The 19,265-nt window shown below is 40.7% G+C and overlaps 2 protein-coding genes and 1 long non-coding RNA gene across 6 annotated transcripts; 1 reads left to right on the forward strand and 2 right to left on the reverse strand.

Moving 5' to 3' along the window:
* Positions 1–861: 861 nt before the first annotated feature.
* Positions 862–3,620, reverse strand: LOC134227922 (chromatin assembly factor 1 p55 subunit). Of its 2 annotated transcripts, none has more exons than XM_062709626.1 (3): positions 3,477–3,620; positions 3,203–3,340; positions 862–2,430 (listed from the first exon to the last, which is right to left on the reverse strand). In XM_062709626.1, the coding sequence occupies exons 2-3, from the start codon at positions 3,222–3,224 to the stop codon at positions 1,163–1,165; spliced, it is 1,290 nt and encodes a 429-aa protein (XP_062565610.1). In that variant the 5' UTR covers positions 3,225–3,340; positions 3,477–3,620; the 3' UTR covers positions 862–1,162. The 2 variants fall into 2 exon arrangements, with proteins under 2 accessions (XP_062565610.1, XP_062565609.1); XM_062709625.1 differs by having other exon boundaries at positions 3,391–3,527.
* A 3,230-nt stretch (positions 3,621–6,850) lies between these two features.
* LOC134220964 (uncharacterized) lies at positions 6,851–8,162 on the reverse strand. The gene is made up of 3 exons (XR_009982136.1): positions 7,940–8,162; positions 7,460–7,873; positions 6,851–7,397 (listed from the first exon to the last, which is right to left on the reverse strand). It is a non-coding gene; the product is annotated as an uncharacterized LOC134220964 (long non-coding RNA).
* A 1,016-nt stretch (positions 8,163–9,178) lies between these two features.
* Positions 9,179–14,537, forward strand: LOC134225825 (A-kinase anchor protein 17A). 3 transcript variants are annotated; one of them, XM_062706199.1, is made up of 6 exons: positions 9,182–9,327; positions 9,717–9,893; positions 10,218–10,696; positions 10,757–11,014; positions 11,374–11,581; positions 12,589–14,537. In XM_062706199.1, exons 2-6 carry the CDS (start codon positions 9,843–9,845, stop codon positions 14,290–14,292), a joined length of 2,700 nt encoding a protein of 899 aa, XP_062562183.1. In that variant the 5' UTR covers positions 9,182–9,327; positions 9,717–9,842; the 3' UTR covers positions 14,293–14,537. The 3 variants fall into 3 exon arrangements, with proteins under 3 accessions (XP_062562181.1, XP_062562182.1, XP_062562183.1); XM_062706197.1 differs by having other exon boundaries at positions 9,179–9,893; XM_062706198.1 differs by having other exon boundaries at positions 9,180–9,893; positions 10,236–10,696.
* The last annotated feature ends 4,728 nt before the right edge of the window (positions 14,538–19,265 follow it).

Consider the following 19,265-nt stretch of genomic DNA (forward strand, 5'->3'; position numbering starts at 1 on the left):
ATTGATTTCGACTCGAGCCATCCAGCCTTGCACGTATCAGTCTAATCAGTTTCGCCGGAAAACCATGTGCCGAAGCTCATTTCTTTTCACTGAATCCTACGCTGCTTTGAAATCAATGAATAGATGGTGAGTCGGCAAGTTGTACTCCCGAAATATATCAAGGCTCATTCGCAGGCTAAACCACTGATCCTTCGTAGATCGACCCTCACGAAAACCTGCCTTCGCCGACGAAGGACTCCTCAAGCGGTCTCAGTATGTTAAACAGGATACGCGACAGACATTTTTACGTCGAGTTCAGAAGGGTGATCCCTCTGTAATCGGCACACTTGATGACTTTCTTCAAAACTTTCCCAACTTTCCCCGTGAAATTTCTCGTCTTTTCATTTATAAAAACACAGCTAATCTGAAGACGAATCGATTAGTGAGATAATCTTGCATATCGGCCAACTCGTTCGTGAATTATAATGCCTCAAAGGAAATTCAAACGTATTTTTATATAGGGAAACTGTTCCGTTTCCCATCTCACTGAACATATATTCATCTCATAAAAAGAGAAAAATACAGCACCAATCTTGTCGCTTCTTTTTGCTAACATGCGTGCTCACTACTGAAAAAAATCACAAAAATAAAAAAACAAATCAAATTCCTTTTCATTGCTTTGTTTTTGATGGGATGGAAATGGGAGCTATGAGATAAGTGCCGAACCGTTTCCCTACATATAGAGAAGAAAGAAGATAGAAGAAAAGAAAGATAGAATATACAAGAAAGTGCTAATGTCCGAAGTACGATTTTGCATGGTAGATTAAAATTATCTTATGAATTCTTCATATCTAGGCTTAGCTAAAAAAATGTTTCAGCAGCTATTCCAAAGAATTTCAGGATTTATTTGACAAAATAGTTTATAACTACGATTAACGTTCAAGAGACGTATGTCGCACATCGTCGCATTGGAATAGATGGTTCCAGTAAAAAAAAAACACATTTATAGAAGGTGTTACCTGGGTGTTACTAGTTGTAAGCCCAACATAGTATGTTTGCTTAAACGGCACCAAGTATATTATTGTATTTGGAATTACGACTTTTACTCTAGATACTTTTGTTTGTGGCCATGGGATAAAACTAGTTTATAATTTAAAAAAAAAATGTTACGTCTTGGATGCATCTACGGAGCGCCCGCCTCAATCTCACTGGCCGGCACGTCCGGTTCCTCATCGTTGTAGATGTTTTCCGCCATTTGCCAGACCTGCATGATGTTGTCCTCGGATACCGAGCAGATGACCCACGGCTCATTCGGGTTCCATGAGAAATCGGAAATCTTCGCGGTGTGCCCTCCATGAATGAAGAGCAGCTCCGGCGGCCCGTCCTCGGTATCTTCTGCGCTCTGCTCTTCGCCAATTTTGGACAAGTCCCAAACATGCAGCCGCCTGTCGGTACCTGACGAAGCCAGGATGGTTTCGTTATGCGGCGACCATTGGACCTGGAAGATTTCGTCCTTGTGCGACTCGAATGAATGCAGCTTGAGCTTCAGGTTGCGGAGGTCCCAAAGAGCTACGGTTTTATCGGCAGATCCAGTGGCCAGAATAAACTCCGAATAGGGATTAAAGCTGAGGCAGTTTACTTCAGCCGTATGCGCATCGACAGTATGCGATGGTTTGGATGTGTTATTACAACGGGTGTCCCAGATCATAAGCTTCTGGTCATCCGCAACGGAACCGAACAATGATTCGTGTAGCAAATGCCAAGCGACATCTTCAACCACTGCCGTATGGCCAGTGAAAATGTTCTTAGCATCGATTATTCGGTGCTCCTTGGGAGTTGCATTAATGTCCCACAAGCAAATGGTATGATCATCACTAGCCGATAATAGATAACCATTCAAGTTGGGGTTCCAAGACAATCCGTAACCCTCCTTCTGGTGACCCCGCAGGCGCAAATCAGGATGACATTCGCCACTCGGTTCTGGTTTGCTGGGATGTTTTGTATAATCAAACACCAACACATCACTGGATGGTGTTTTAGTAGCAATCACACAAGGGTTTTGGGGCATGTATCTTGCCCTGTTTACCTCTCCCTCATGATTGATTTTAATCTCAATTTCAATCTTACCGGAAACAGATCCAAATCCTCCGAATTCTCCTTTTTCGTTGTCATAATGACTGGCGTCGAACTGAGCGTCTTCGTTTGGCAGCTGCACGCTGGCAATCAAAAGGTGATTCTGCTCATCAGATGTATGCGTTCCCAGGATTAATCGATGGACGGAGTAATCCTTTCCTTCCGGTTTGGTCACGTCCGGCAACCATTGTGCGGTCAGTGACGGCCATTCGAGAGCATGGGTCATCACCAAGTCATACAGAAATGGGGTGTTCTTCTTCCAAACCTTGTACTCCTCATTGATAACGCGTTCCTCAACGGCATCATCGAAGGCTTCCGCTGTGCGTAGAATATAATTTGAATGTTATTTTAAGCTACATATAATTTGGAAGACATTTCCCTGAAAACAGACATCCTTCCCCAGGCTGAGTAAATGGAAAACTAAAAAAAAGCATATAAAAAGATATTTTTAGGGCAACATGTCCTAATATCTACTATCATTGCATTTTTGTGTATTACCGCTTATTTCTTTGATAAAAAACTTAGTTTTTGTATTGAAGTTTTTTACCCATTGTACCAAAGATGTTTGGTTCATAACTTCTGATAAAAATAAAACCGATTAATCGTCCTAACAAGAAAATCATTATGAATCAAGCTCTAGCAATTAATCTAATGGATAACAAATTATTAAAAATAATTTAGAAGATGATGAAGTTAACCAAAACTAAACTGCCTATGATCGCATATCAGTCCCATATGAATTTTCGTCGTTTTCGAGTAAGCACCTGTAATGGTCATTTTCATCAAAGTATTATCGAATGCAACTGTTAAATAGGGATGTTTGTTCAGGAAAAGTCGAAAAAAATATCAGGCCAGTTTGTTCCAGATGGAAAATAACCACATGAGTTCCTTCTTCTTTGATAATGGCATTTTCTCTATTGATGTTTTTTTCATATGGGACTGATATGCGATCATAGGCAGTATAAGCCGTCAAAAAGCAGTAGTTACCCTTCATGCTTGGCATCTTTACTGTAATTTACCAAAATGAGAGTTTTTTTCGAGGAATAGGAGCTTTACTTCAAGGAAATGTAAAATTGCAAAAAAAAATTACCTCCATCTCCACGATCACCCATTTTCAGCAGATGCTTCCTATCGAGAAATCACCCGCCAAATCGCAAGCCGAAAATTCCTCCTCGTCGCACTCCTCACCAAGAAACTTTCACAGACACGCTAATTGAGATGCTTTAAACTGCAATTAAACGATTAAAAAGGGAACCTTCGTAAGTATTTTAATATTACCAGGAAAGCCAATACTAGTTTTAACGTTTAAATTATGAAAGAACACCGATATTGTATAAATGAGGCAAATAACTATAAAATATTACCGAGTAACACAAATGCCACCACTTTGCCATCAAATTCAGCGCTTCTTTTTGTACAAATGCCGCAAAGAGTGGCTGCGTACAAGAGGTGTTGTTAGAAATTACCTAGCCATTATTTGACCCGACAATTAAGAAAACCCTCTGCACGCAAAACTACACGGTAATACAAGAATACCTAACTTAACAATCCTTTCGCCATAAGGTTAAATGACCAATAACCATTTTCCACATGGTCAAAACTGTTCATGATAAATACTGTCGGCATACAGTTATGGAAATTTATGTGAAACGGTTATGACATAACACAAGATGGTTCAAAATACTATTGTTGTGATGGTTTTCTCTGGCTCGAAATAAACTGTTTTGAAAGCAGTGATCATTTTGCACAGCTTCAAAGCTAGAATATATTTTCCGTTATAAATTATTAAACTAACGGTATTTATATAATTAACTTACAATCTAGTTTGAATTCAATATTCCAGCAACCGATTCCATCACAACTCTAAACTTATCCAAGCTAAATTTATTGCTTTCGTGTGAAAGTATATGGCATTACCACACATTTAATGGCCAGTGTTGCCAGTTTCACGAAACCTATCAACTATTCTCAACAATATGCAGTTCATTAATGGTTTGTAATTATGCGGGCAATCACATCCACCATCCAGAAGGAAACACATTATTCATTGCTTTTCACTGGGCAAACTATGATTCCGATGAAGAGTAACAATTATCATTGCTTTATACCCAGCAAATGCATGCTTTATATGATTTTTTTTTCTGATAATGTTCAGTATTATCCCAAATTCACTTCATGTTAAATGACCTTAGGCCAAATAGTGTTATGTTAATGGCCTGCTTCATTCAGGGTTATGTCATTTTTAGGGAAATGTTATTGTCGAGGATTTGCTATTTTTGAAGAATTGTTTTCGGAGCATTGTACAATGTCAAAGAACCTCGAATGAACTAAATAAGAGGGATTTTAAATTAAGTCGTTTTCTATGCAATACCCAACCCCAACATTCTCCCGCATTTCAAATACTCCTCCCAGCCTCTCTAAAATAATTTCCTTTGGGTAAACAATACGTGTTTAAATATTTGGTTTGAATTCACCCATGCGATAGAAAGGTATACTAAACTGTTCGTTTAATAAATATGCCCTCTCTCGTTCAGCTATGACAGTCCTTCCTAGCCTGATATAGTCTTCCTTAGACAGAGAATATGGGTTCCAAATTTGGTGGACATCGGTAAACGGGGTCAGAAGTTATGCTGAATTGATCGCAAACTAAACAATACCCCTCTCTCACAACCACCCCATTTTGAAAGGACACAGATAGAAAAATCCACTAAAATTTACGCTAAAAATCATTCACATAAATGGAACGCCATTATTAGCGTAATTTCATACGGGATATAGCCTAAATGTATCCAATATTCAACGTGAATCGTCAACATTGTATCCAAGTTGTAAGCAATCCTGTTAGCAAGAGGACAATTTCAGCGTAGATTAGCGTAAATTTTCACATGTCAAGTTTTACGTGTTGTTTATTTTTCATTACTTTTTTCTGTGGACCTACCAATATCCACTAAATTCGGTTCCTCAGGACAGACAATATTTGATACAAATTTGGTTCAAATCGGTCATGGGGCTCAAGACTTACATTGAGTTGATCGATTGTTAAACAATACCCCTCCCCACATACCATCTCTTATTTCCAAAGCGCATGCCTAACTCCTATCGTCGTCTCCTTAAGATAAAGAATGTGTATTCCAAATTTGGTTGAAATCGGCTAAGGGGTTCAGAAGGTAAACTGAGTTGATAAATAACTAAGCAATACCGCTACCCTCACCCTCCTCCTTTTTCAAAGAGCATCCCTAACCCCCCCTATCGTCGTCTTCTTAAGATAAAGAATGTCTGTTTCATATTTGATTGAAATCGACCAATGGGTTCAGAAGTTACACTGAGTTGATCGATAACTTAGCAATGGCCCTCCCCCCTTACCATTCCCCTTTTCCAAACAGCATCCATAACTCCCCTATCGTCGTCTCCTTAAGATGAAGAATGTGTGTTCCAAATTTGATAGAGAACGGCCAAGGGGTTCAGAAGGTACACTGAGTTGATCCATGACTAAGCAATACCCCTCCCTCACACCCTCCCCCTTTTCCAAACAGCATCCATAACCGACCTTTCGTCGTCTCCTTAAGGTAAAGAATGTGTGTTCCAAATTTGGTTGAGAACGGCCAAGGGGTTCACAAAGTACACTGAGTTGATCGATGACTAAGCAATACCCCTCCCCCGCACCCTCCCCCTTTTCCGAACAGCATCCATAACCGACCTATCGTCGTCTCCTTAAGGCAAAAAATGTGTGTTCCAAATTTGGTTGAGAACGGCCAAGGGGTTCAGAAAGTACACTGAGTTGATCGTTCACTAAGCAATACCCCTCCCCCCACACCCTCCCCCTTTCCCGAATAGCATCCATAACGACCCTATTGTCGTCTCCTTAAGGTAAAGAATGTGTGTTTTAAATTTGGTTGAGATCAGCCAAGGGGTTCAGAAGGTACACTGAGTTGATCGATGACTAAGCAATACCCCTCCCCCACACCCTCCCCCTTTTCCAAACAGCATCCATAACCGACCTATCGTCGTCTCCTTAAGATAAAGAATGTGTGTTCCAAATTTGGCTGAGAACGGCCAAGGGGTTCAGAAAGTACACTGAGTTGATCGATGACTAAGCAATGCCCCTCCCCCACACCCTCCCCCTTTTTCAAACAACATCCATAACCCCCCTATCGTCGTCTCCTTAAGATAAAGAATGAGTGTTCCAAATTTGGTTGAAATCGGTCAATGCGTTCAGAAGTTATGCTGGAAGATACATACAAACATACATACAAACATACAAACATTGAGTTTTATATATATGGATCCGGAAAGCTCTGCGTATAAGACAGCCCGCATAATTTTGAACTATTACATTACCATCTCCTATATAATTCAAAACCATTCCAAACAATATTTGTACAATATTACGAATGAACCATCGCAACAATACGTCTACACTACCTCAGATTGTTTCGACAATACGATAAATGGTATTTCACCAATTTACAATATGTGGAAAGGGCGGTTAAGTTATGTTACTATAAAAAAACGGCCATTTTTTCGAACAAAATTTTTCACAAATTATACAACATAATGTTGATATATCATCCGCGTTAGGAAAGTCGAACAATAAGTCTTATTTTGAAGTTATAATCGGAGCATATCAGGAGAATTTGTGTAACGGTCAGGGTAACGGTACCCCTTGCGTTTAATTATTGATTAAGATTTTTATTTTCAATTTCTTTCAATGTAATACTCATTAATATATACGTACAGATTATTTTTAAATCCTGTATATTATGGATTATCTATCTATCTAAATCTATATACATAAAAATGAATTTCTGTCTGTCTGAACCTTATAGACTCAAAAACTACTAAAACGATCTGCGTGAAAAAATATATGCAGAGATTTTTGGGGCCGGGGAAGGTTCTTAGGATGGTTCGAGACCCCTCCTCGTTTTAGAAAGGGGGGTTCAATACAAATGAAATATCAATTTCTAAATTACTCGAGAATTATTCAAGCGAATGGAACTAAATCTATGTTTCTGAAAACCCTCCCCCTTCTGGAAAGGGGGGCTCCCATACAAATGAAACAGAAATTTCTGCATAACTCGAGATCTAATCAGAGAATAAATCGATTTTAGGCGATCCGAAGTTCGTCGGGACTGCTTAAATACTACATAAAAATTAATTTCTGTCTGTCTGACCCTTATAGACTCGGAAGCTACTGAACCGATCGGCGATTTGTATCCAGAGGTTTTTGGGACCGCGGAAGTCTCGGCGGAAGGTTCTTAAGATAGTTCGAAACCCATTATGGTTCACTGAAATTATAATATAATGATAATAAAATATTAAAAATTTAAAAATGCTTGGTAAAGCTTACCATTGGTACTTCGCGTACTTGAAGGAGTAAAATAGACCAATCTCACGGTCCCCAGCCTCTTCCCTGCAACCCTGCATTCCTTTTATTCCTTCCCCGTGGTGCTGGCTGAGGTGTAAGCAATCTTATAGGGAAGACCGGGTAACCAACCCCGGTGGGAACTATGCTCGTCCGCTGACAGGGAAGGGAGGAGTGGATTTGCTCCTCTCCGGGGGTGCAAATCTGATCGAGTGTCTGTTCTCCATGTTAGAAGCGTCTCAGAACAGCGTCTGTTCCCCATGTTAGAGGCGGCTGATCATCGTCCGAGTGCCAGCGAGGGACACTAAGCAAAATTGTGCACTATGGTCATCCGGAAATTCAAGCGGGATGGTTCTCCGAAAATGTAGGGGGTTGGGTTCAGGCTCTGCAAGCTATAGCCTTGAAAAAAAAACAAGAAACGAATAATCACCAAGAGGATAATAAGTGAAGATCAATCAAACTTACCATTATTAAATTCATCCGGTTGAAAACTTAATTATTTAATCCATATTAAATTATTTAATACAATTATTTAATTAACACAATTTCAACACACTTTTATTTATGTGACCTGTTTTTTTTTTCAAACAAAAATATGGTACACGGAATGAAAAGAGTCAACATCTTTTGATAGACGGAGAATACACAATTATTCATCAACTGTTCTCTAAACTTTAACCATATGTATTAGTGTGCAAATGATGTAGTTCATAATCCAAAACTGAAAACCAATTATGGTCTTAATGTAAATGAACAGTAACGTGAATGTTAACGGTGTGTATTAAAATGAGTTTATAATCAGTACATAATAATAAATGGTTTTTTTCTATGCGGGAGGTAAGTGATGGTAATATTTTTCAAAGATTCTTTAAATCACATTGTTGTCCTTTTGTAATAGGAATCGCGTGACCCTCAGCAAGAATCTGATCTTAGGTGTTGCTTCGGACTGGTCTACTAGAAGTCCAGGGGAGTCGTTCCAGCTGACAAATGGCAAGCTTGCATCCAGGTCGTACATTTTCCAAGTCAAAAGACCAGCAAAATCAAACTATAAGGTAACGCTTAAGCCTCGCTAACCGCTTCCGTTACGGTAGCCGCAATGTTCTTCAAGCTGTAATATACGACGTGCTGGTAATATTCTGCTACCACTGCGATCCGCCGTGGCTATGGAAAGCCTGGCTACCACCGGTACCGGAAGTCTCCAAAGCTTCCAAGAAAGCTGAGTCAGACTTAAAGGTTCCGGAAGAAGCCGATGATGACGAAATGTTCATGGTTCCAGAATACCCCCGGGCGCCACGGGAATCGTAGGTATATAAGTAAAATGATTAGTATACTAATGCAATAATTAATTTACTGAAATAAAAAAGCTTATGGATTTAAAAACTGTCCTGTTTTCTTATCGAAATAAACTAGGTTGGAAAATCTTACCGAATTTTAGAACCGAGTCCATACATGGAACTGTAGGGGTAAAAACTACACATTTTACACTTTTCCAGGATTATGCGTACTTTATAGTTCTAAAAGAGTATATTCAGGTTACCGTGTAGGGAATCCCGTGGAGGTGCTGTGAGTAGAACAGGAACCATTTTTTTTCAGATTTAGGTCATCCTCCCCGCTTGTCTCTAATTAGTTTAACGCTGTTTAACGTCAGTAATAGTCGGCATATTAAAAAGGCCAGGTAAACTCGATGCTGAATCACGCAGCCACACAGCAAAACTGTCAAAAATAAAAAAATAAAACGGTGGTGCGTGTGCAGGAGGAAAAGATATTCCATCTTTGAGCAATTTTCTCCAATTTAATCGGGAACCATAGCTAACAAAACTATAGTGTAATAGTTTCTTCGTTGCAAGATCAAGGTGGAACAGTGAATAAATAATACGTGATTGACATATTCGTAAAGCGAAAGTGCATTGGACGGATCAAACTTGAGGTCGCTTGATTCGTGTGGGGCTGGGACTACGCCCCATACATAGGCTTCAACAACCAACCCGGCGGGAGTAAACATTCGCTGCTGCAGCGGATCTCCACGGATGTGGATTAATTTTTACAGGAACAGTTTTCGCGCATTTTTTTCGGAGTGTAGATTCTTGCTTTGCTAATTTGTTTCTATTTTATTTATTTCATGGGATTTGCTGGGAAATAATTTCGGGCGGTTCGGACGGTATACGAACTATGACATGAAATTGTGTGAAACAATAACTATCAAAATTGTGAATTACGTGAAAAAATGATACAAACAATCCAGGATGTCAGTGACTGTGTGGCGCTGTACTTACCGCATAGCCTGTACCTCAAACCTTCGGCCAAATTCAATGTATCGGTGGCCCTGCCGAATGCCATCACTGGCAAAACCATCTCCAACTATGAAGTCATGGAGAAGATGCGTCAGATGATCCTGCCGGATAAGTTTTCTGTGCTGAAGGTTAGTATTTCGTTGAGTATTTCCATGTCTAGCTGTATGTACTTTATTATGTATGCCTATGAAAGTATGCGACAAAAAAGTTATAACAATGCCATCAATGTTACTTAAGTGCCAAATTCCTTGGATGTTATTTTATAGAAAGTTGGTAGAGCAACTAAAGGACAGTCAAAGTAATAATTAAAGTAAAAATAGACTGGAGCAAGTTTGCTTGGTTTAAAAGTTTGCTTTGTAAGTTTTAGAAAGGAAATGTGTTTTCTAACTTTCTATGGAATTAATTCCAAAATTCGAACAATTTCAGTACTGAGATTTTGACACCCTGAAAAGGTTCGTTCTTTATCGCAGGTTTCAAAAAGTACTGTTGGTCTCATCCGTTTCGAGGGTGAACTGGAAGACCGGAGTAAGCTGCGTCATGTGCTGGGACGGCTTGACGGGCGGCCAATTCGGTTGCCGGGGTTCAGTGAATCAGTCAAACTGCGAGCATCGGAGGCGAAAGACGATTTCCCGACCCGTCACGATTGGGATTCCTTCTTTCGCGATGCTCGGAACATGGATGAGATGAAGGCCGGAGAGCGTCCGGATACGATCCACTTTGCCAATTTACCGATTAAGTGGTTCTGCCCGCGACACATGGAGAATGAGGCCAATGCCAAGCCGAGTGAAAGCATTTTCAAACGGATTTTCGAAAAGTTCGGCGATGTCCGGTGCGTGGACATTCCTATCTGTGACCCGTACCGGTCGCAGATGAAGGCGCACATGTCGGGCATGCAAAAATTTAGCTTTGATCAGGAGATGTACTTCGAAGGGTGAGGTTGTGCGGGGTTGATTTTTTTTACAAGCAGTAAGAATGGTTTTTCCTATTTTAGCTATGTTCAGTTCAGCGAGTATGTTGGCTTTGTAAAAGCGATGGACGAGTTTCGTGGGATGAAATTGGTTCACAAGGAGGTGGACAAAAATCTGGCGGTGTCCATTACTGTGGACTTTGATCGGACAAAGCATTTGAGCGATTCTTCCATCAAAAAGCGAAAGGTGGTTAGGGACCGGTTGATATCAGCTGATCGCGATAAGGAAGAACAGGAGAAGAAACGAGTTGCCGACGAGGAAGCCAAAAAGGAACGCGAGAGGTTTGAACATTAATATTTTGTTTTTCTTTTCAAACAGTTTCTTTGTAATAGTAATAACATTTGTTATTTGTCGACTATTGAATGGTAATCTACAAAGTGAAAGATGTCTTAGCTTCCACCGACCGACGGGCTACCGTCTTGTGTTCGGATCCGGAAGATTCGATTGTCTTTGCTTTGATTTCCCCTTTCCAGTAGATTCTTTCCAACAGCCATTTAGCCGAAGCTAGTGTTAGAATCAACATTCTAACAGCTGAAAAAGTGCAGTGAGATGAAACGAAGAAGTGTGAAGTTCTTGAGGATTCTAAGCGTCTTCGGTAACGATGAGAGATCTGTATGGATGCCACTTGTATATTCCACAGAAAGCGTCAGGAGGAGCAGCGCAAAACGGAGGAGCTGAAGCGTATGCAACGGGAGCAACGTCGTAAGGAGAAGCATCTGCAAAAGCTGCGACAGAAAGAAACCGATGAGATTAGTCTGAAGATTCTGCAGGAAGAACGGAAACTCATGGAAACGCAAAGGAAGCTGGAAAGCATTCGATTGATAGATGCATTGTTTGAGAGGATGAAGGTAAAGGCATTTTTTGCTTGTCATAAGACGAGTTTGTACAATCCCATTGAATTCCACCACTTAACATTTTTTGGATAACTGATCTTTGGAAAACATCAGTTCTTATTGTTAATGGAAGTAGCCTATTTTTGCACTTATTAACTGGACCCATTACGCTAGACCAGAGGTTCCCAAACTTTTTGGATATGCTACTTGCCTAAATTTCGGCAATTCTAATTGGATTCGGATTGGATTTGGATTTGTTTTGTTTGGCTTTATTGTTTTTACTGAAATCTCAGAAAATTTTGGTTTTATCTCAGAGGTTGTCTACCTCAGAGATAAAACCAAAAATTTCTGAGATTTCAGTAAAAACAATAAAGCATTGCTGCAATAAGCAATAATTCAGAATTCATATTTTCACCTTTCTTGCATAACAAAAGAGCGCTATTGATTTTGCAAAATTTGTTGCTCTCTGATCATCCATACTTTGATCTAAAACTAAAAGCTGGTATTGAAAATTGGAAAAATATGAATCAAGATTTGTCCTTTCTGACCCATTAATTATCTGTCCACGACCCCCTGGGAACCGCGATCCACAGTTTGGCAACCTATGCGCTAGACAGTGCCGTCGAACTTCACCGCCTTATGAATTCATAATCCAATGAAAATTATGCAGACAGATACCCGGAATCTACTTTTAAACTTTGTCATGTCTCGAATTAAACTTAAATTAAAATTGGTCATTCGATTTCACTAAAAAATCTTATTTTTTAACAGTGGCTTTGATTTTATTTCTACATGAGCATCATGAGCATAATAAACGCAAAAGACAAAGAGACCAGTCAATTTCTCATCTAAATGCAACGATTTTTATGGTTTTTCATGGTGTTAAGTTTTTTTTAAATATTCATTAAGACTAATTAATGTCAGATGGATTAAACAAATAAACAAATACAAATACTATCACTGAAGCGCGTCTTCGTCAGTAGTATGTTACCTCATGATGATAACTTTTTTTTATATTTCAGGTCAAACAAACACTTCTCGATGGAAAATTCAGCAAAAATGTGTCTTCCAAGAAGCCTTCCATCCCTGCCAGCAAAAAGGTGGACAAACTAAAGGCAGCACAGCAAAAGGAAATGGACAAGATGCGGCAACGAGTGAAGGATGTCAAGGATGGTAATTTGCTGAAGAACTTCTTGGGCAACTCTAGCCACAGTCCAGTGGAGCGTTCCCGCTCGCCAAGCATCAACACCATCAGCTCGGACGACAGCATACTAAACGACTTCCCTGCGGATGCACGGGGCAAGAAGAAGAAAAAGAAGAAAAATAATTCAGACGACTCTTCGGAGGCAGAACCAACCGAGGAGGAACCGGAACCGGCTCCGGAAGCAACAGCTACAGCTGCAGTGCCGTATCCAGCAGTTCCGCCTGCCATGGGTGCTTATCCCGGCATGTACCCAGGGTTCGATTGGGCTGCGATGGGTTATGCATACCCTTACGATCCCTACTACGCACAGAGGGCAGAATACTACGCCAACGCAATGGCCTATCGTGGATACCGTGGTGCACCTCGTGGAACAAGATATTCGAGGGCGCGTGGGCGAGGTGGCTATCGAGGGCGTGGCTATGGCTACTACAGAGAAGATGGTTACGGTGAATACGATTACCACGATCGTGATCGCGATAGGTCCAGGTCTTATTCGAGATCTAGATCAAGGTCGCGTTCTAGATCGCGGTCTCGTCGCCGAAGGTCTCGTTCTAGAAGTCGTGGTCGTTCCCGTAGTCGAAGCCGCTCACGTCGTTCTCGTAGCAGAACTCGATCATCTCGATCTCGATCCAGATCAAAATCAACCAGGTCGAGAAGAACCAGATCGCGATCAAGGTCTGATCGCTCCCGATCCAAGTCAAGGCGTTCTGAATCTAAATCCAAAAAACCGGTGCAGATGTCGAAACCTACCGCTAAACATCTGGCTTCCACTATGAGGGATTCAAGATCTAAATCCAGATCAAACTCGAGATCTAAATCTCGGTCGAGGTCGCGTTCTCATTATCGCCATCGTTCCCGACATCGACATCGGTCGCACCGGCGACGTTCCTACACCAAGGAGCCAGAAGACGAAACTGTTCCTGAATCATTCCGGAAACATCGCATCGTTCTGCAGACGGACAAGTTGGTCAAGAGTGCTAAGGAAATTGAAGAGGAGGTTCGCGAACATCTCCGGAAGCAACAGGAGGAAGAAGAACGGCGCCTGAAGGAAGCCGAAGAAAACAACCACGATGGTAATATGTCGGAAACTGCTACAGAAGGAACCAGCAGAAACCACAAGGACTCAAAACGGCATTCCCGGCGATCATCGCGTTCTCGATCAAAGTCAACACCCCGTCCAAAATCACCGCCAAAACTGTACTCCAAAAGCCCTTCCCCAACAAAGTCCCGATCAGAGTCACCGGGAAGGAATCGTAAAAATCGCAAAGATTCATCCCGATCAAAGTCTCCTGTGAAAGAGAAGCGCCCCAAAACCAAGCATCGTCAAGATAGTTTGCGGTCAAAGTCGCCCAATGGACCATCGACCAAGGAGGATCGGCACAAGAATGAAGACAGCGAGCGAAATGACCGACGGCGGCGTAAGTCTCACTCAGATCGGTCGGATCACAAACGGAAGTCCCGGTCGATAGACAGTGCCAGATTGTCATCGCCAAAGCGAAAACATAGGGATAGTAGTCCTTAGAACTGGAACTGTTTTTAAATTTTCGTTGTAATGTACGCGGCCCGACGCAGTTAGCAACTTTTACTAAAGTGGTGCATCAAAAGGAAGAAACGCAGTCGCATTAGAATTTGAAAAGATTCTTCTCTTTGATGTGTACGATTGAATACTGAAATGTTTTAATTTTAGAGACAAATATGAGCTCTAAGCTTTTTCTTAAGAATAAAACTAATGAATGAATCGTCTGAAAAAAGAATTAACTAAAACAATGGCTTTGTTTCACGGCGGGTAACGAAAGTCCGAAAACTAGAGATTAGATTAGATTTCTGATTCAAGGTGGTTCGCCACTTAGAGAAAAAAAGCGCTACCTACGTAGGCGTAGGTGCCTACCTACCTGGATACCTGGTTGGCTACAGCATCGATGCATCTATGACTGTCGTACTGTAGAGCTCCATAATTGTCGGTCTTGGGCGATGTACCTCCAGTTAGCGTTTCGAACGTTCAGGGTCCCCAGGTCCGATTCCACCGCGTGCAGCCATCGTGTTCGTGGCCTTTCACGAAGTCGCCGGCCCCTATCTGGCTCTCTGTTGAAAATTGTTTTCGAAAATTTCCTAGACCGGCACCGGGTTATTCATGACACTGTGGTTATCAGCTGCACGCCTTACCAACCGCACCAAATACGCTTGCCGTTGCAGCATGATGTTCCGGTTGAATGACATTCTACCAAGGCATCAATGGTTACTTTGTCTCAACATCTCAGGTCACAACCTGTCCCAACCAAAAATATTTAATGACGAACATTGAAAAGCAATGGTAACTTGTGCTGTTGTGATAAGGAATTATTATTGGCAACACTGGAATACCAAATGAGGAGAATAAAGTTGTAACTAGAGGCCTGAATAAGAGAAACGCGGATAGGTATGTGCCGCCAATCGAACCATCAAAAAACAGCAGCCAATCGAGCAGGAGACCTGTCAAGCCATGTTGGCTCAAATACTGGAAACGGCTAAATTAGATTTTATACCATTTTTGAATAAACAAATTTTAATGACATTAGTTTGCAATAAAATATGCAAGTCATTTATAGGTTATGAAATAGAATTTCATTGTTTATTGGATTCTATTGTTATGTGATGTGGACACATTAAATAGCGGATTGTGAGATTTTATCTGCATAAACCATTTCTTTCCTTTCATCTTTTGGCCTTTGATGAAGAAGATTGACTGCAGTGTTGGCAGAGTCATATTTTTTATCCGTGTTTCTCTCAAGGCCTCTAGTTGTAACCTGAAACGTTAAGTCACATACAAACAGACGTCTCACTCAACACATGTTCCATAGTTCACCTTTTTAACGATTGATTTAAATTTTTGTAGCTGGTCAATCGTCCACCGATGGCGCTTCCATCGGTTTCGCTTGTGTTTGACGTTTGCTCACTACCACCATCTGGTTGCCGCTTGGCCACACACAGTGATTTTAGCATTGGGCGGCAATGTTTCCGCAACAATGATTTTGATTGCGTTTTGTTCCAAGTGAGACGTCTGTTTCTCTGTGGTTAAGTCATGTGTATTTAATTTCGACTTCCATTCGGTCGGCTGTGCTTGATTAGATTCGTGTTTAGGGTGAAAAGAGCCCAGACAGCCGGAAACGTCGACTATAGACGAAACATAATATCGGCTGCAACTGGAGGCGAGTGATGTCACAGGTGAACAACGTCTACACTGAACGAAAAATTCCGCCAGTTACAGTATGATTTTTGCCTCACTCAAGCCCCATAACTAAAAACAGATGATTCTCAAAAGACCGTCATTCAGTTTATCATATGCCAATTCTATGAAAATCGATATGATTGTCATCCAGAATGCTTCACATAATCATTCGGATGATAATCATAAAAAAAATAAATAGGTGGATGATTTTCATTTAAAATGTAATCGAATTAGCACTCATTTGTCTAATGAAAATTATTACGAATAAGAAAGAACTTTGTATTATTATTGGATTTTTTTCTACTCATAATAATTAAAATATAGTCTCATATTAATAATAAATGAAAATAATAAAGTGTATTATCTTTATTTGTATCATTATTATAGTTAATCACATGAGAGTAAGTGATGTTCTGGAACAAAAAATATCAAACCTTGATGATGTAGGACGGTTAAGTGGTTCGCCAACTTTTCGGAAACTACGCCAGCCCTGGCGCTAACCTGTTTTGAAGACTCTTTCATTTGTAGATCATTACTACGATATCATCTAGAAAAAAATAACTATTCCTTATTCATGGGATCTAATTCTAAATTCTATAGGCTTACCTACAAACAGATTGGACATATCGTTACCTCGTACATCGTTACCAGGTTTTTCCTTTAGACAAAAACAAACTTTTGTACACATCAATTGTGAATCGCCACAAAATGGTTTAGCCACGGGTTTAGCAGAGCATTCTGTATATGCTCATCTTGAAAAGACCTTTTTGACCACTGGCAAAAGCAATATATACAATGCAATTATAATAAGGTACGTGCTATTTTCAAAATCAATTTTTCAATAAAGAAATGAAATTTACCAACTTGCGAGTGCAAAATCTTCTTCTCTTCTGACTGTCGATAACCCAAAGTCCCATTTGAATGATTTTCATATGAACTAGATGAATCGAATCATCACACTGCCCATGAATGAAATTAGTTATAGTGATGATGTGAATGCAAAATGGGATAATGTTTGTCATTTTCGCATTCAACTTCTGATATACATTTAAATCAAGTTCGAGCAGAAAATCATCCAAAAGGATGTATCATTCAGTATTAGGAAATATCAAATTAACAGTCCACTGGATGATTTTTCATACATTAACTGGCGGATGATTTGGTTCAGTGTAGAGCAAGGGTACCGCTATAAAAAAAAAAAAAAAATACTGTGCCACAGTGGAAAACAGACCGCATCTGTGAAAATCCGAAGAAATATTGAAGAAAAAGTGATTTCGCCTAATATGCATAAATAAGAATTTGTTATGGAAGCCAGCAGCCTCCGTTCGATACGAAGGATACTTCTTCAATTGCTACGAGGTGGAAGAAATGGAAACGATCGCTAGAGCTCTTCTTGGAAGTTAATTCGGTGGCATTGGCGTCCCGCAAAAGATCGTATTTGCTTCATTATGCTGGACCAGCCGTGCAAGATATATTCTATGAGCTTGAAGGTCATGATGCCGCAGCACCAATGGGCTCCGATATCAAGCGATCAAATTACTGAATAACTATTTTGCACCTATGGCAAGTATTTCCTACGATCGGTTTGTATTCCGCAGCATTAGACAAAAAGAGGGCGAAACAGTTGATCAATTTGCCAGCCGCCATCGAGAACAGGGAAGATTATGCGACTACGGCGATGCACTTGATATGAGAATTACGGAACAAATATTCGACCACTGCCGTTCCGAAGAACTACGTGAAGTCATACTGAAGAAAAAGCTCATGACAGTGAACGATACCCTAGGCACGGATGGTAGAGACGGTGCATCGGAATAAGGAGTTAATGGCGAAGGAAAACATCGAAGCAAAGGGAGATGCAATGAACCATGGTGTCGAGAACCTCACCGTCAATCGAATTAAAACAAACAAGAAGTCAGTTTGCTTTCGATGTGGGCTAGCAGGCCATTTTGCAAACGATAAAGCATGCCCCGCGAAAAATAAGTCGTGCGATAGATGCAATATCGTTGGCCATTTCACAAAAATGTGCAAAACTAAAAACTACGCTGCTACGAAAAATAAGAAGCATGACAAGATATTGATGGTGGCGGATACCAGAAGAGAGCAAGTACGAAGAAATAGCTCCGCTGATAACAGCGCCAATGAAAGCGACAGTGATGTTTGCCACATTTACGCCACGAAGACACCGAGATCGCAACTGATTTCAGCAAAGTGAACCATAAGATATATGTGGTGGATCAGCCGGAAGGAGTGAATCTTCTGAGTAAACAGACGTCGATCGATCTGGGGATTCTAGAAATCCGAGGTGAAATATCCAACGTATCGCGAAGAACGAAGCTGACGGTGGGGAAACTTAAGAATGTGCAAGTTGAAGTTAAAATCGATAAGAGCGTAGCCCCTGTGCAGCAACCATGCAGACGTTTGCCTATACCACTGCAAAAATCAGTTGAAGACAAGCTGCAGGAACTCTTGGATCACGATATTATCAAACCAGCCCCGCTGCGGATTAATTGGGCGTCACCACTGGTTGTAACACCAAAAATGGAGGAAAAAACGTTAGAATATGCGTCGACATGCGACAAGCAAACAGGGCAATTATCCCGGACCGACACCCGTTGCCAACGTTTGAGGAGATCATGCCGCATCTTGATGGTTGACGATTTTTCAGCAAAATAGATTTGGTGCAAGCCTTTCATCAGATAGAGTTGTCACCAGAATCGAGAGAAATCACCACTTTTGTTACGTCGAACGCCTACTACCGCTATAAAAGATTGATGTTTGGCATGAATTGTGCCGCAGAACTATTTCAGCGGCAAATAGAACGGGTCCTACAAGGCCTACCCGGAACGAAAGTGTTCATCGATGACGTCTTAGTGTATGCCGCTACGAAGCAGGAACACAACGAACGAGTGGAAGCAGCTTTAAAACGGCTAGAGGAACATGGACTAACGGTAAACGAAGACAAGTGCGAGATCGGTAAAGAAACGGTGAATTTCATGGGACATACGCTATCGTCGAAAGGGATAAGGCCAACGAACGAAAAAGTATCAGCAGTGCAAGCTTTTCGACAACCACAGAATGCGAAGTTTCTTGGGATTGGTAAATTACCTGGGTAAGTTTGAACTAGGGACGTTCCGATACTTCAAAATATCGATATTTGATTCGATACGATAATCGAATCAAAGTATCGATATCACCGATATATTGGAATGAAAATATCGATATATCGGAAAATCATATGATATTTCTAAAAAGAACATATTTAGAATATATTTGTTGTATTTATTCAA

This window comes from Armigeres subalbatus, chromosome 3, assembly GCF_024139115.2.
Source record: "Armigeres subalbatus isolate Guangzhou_Male chromosome 3, GZ_Asu_2, whole genome shotgun sequence".
NCBI lineage: Eukaryota > Metazoa > Arthropoda > Insecta > Diptera > Culicidae > Armigeres > Armigeres subalbatus.

Coding starts and splice junctions, on each gene's coding strand:
- LOC134227922 (XM_062709626.1), bottom strand. CDS start 3,224: ATGGGTGATCGTGGAGATGGAG. Junction 2,431..3,202: donor GGGTGATCGTGGAGATGGAG/GTAATTTTTTTT, acceptor TTCTACGCACAG/CGGAAGCCTTCGATGATGCC.
- LOC134225825 (XM_062706197.1), top strand. CDS start 9,699: ATGATACAAACAATCCAGGATGTCAGTGACTGTGTGGCGCTGTACTTA. Junction 10,697..10,756: donor CAGGAGATGTACTTCGAAGG/GTGAGGTTGTGC, acceptor TTCCTATTTTAG/CTATGTTCAGTTCAGCGAGT. Junction 11,582..12,588: donor CATTGTTTGAGAGGATGAAG/GTAAAGGCATTT, acceptor TTTATATTTCAG/GTCAAACAAACACTTCTCGA.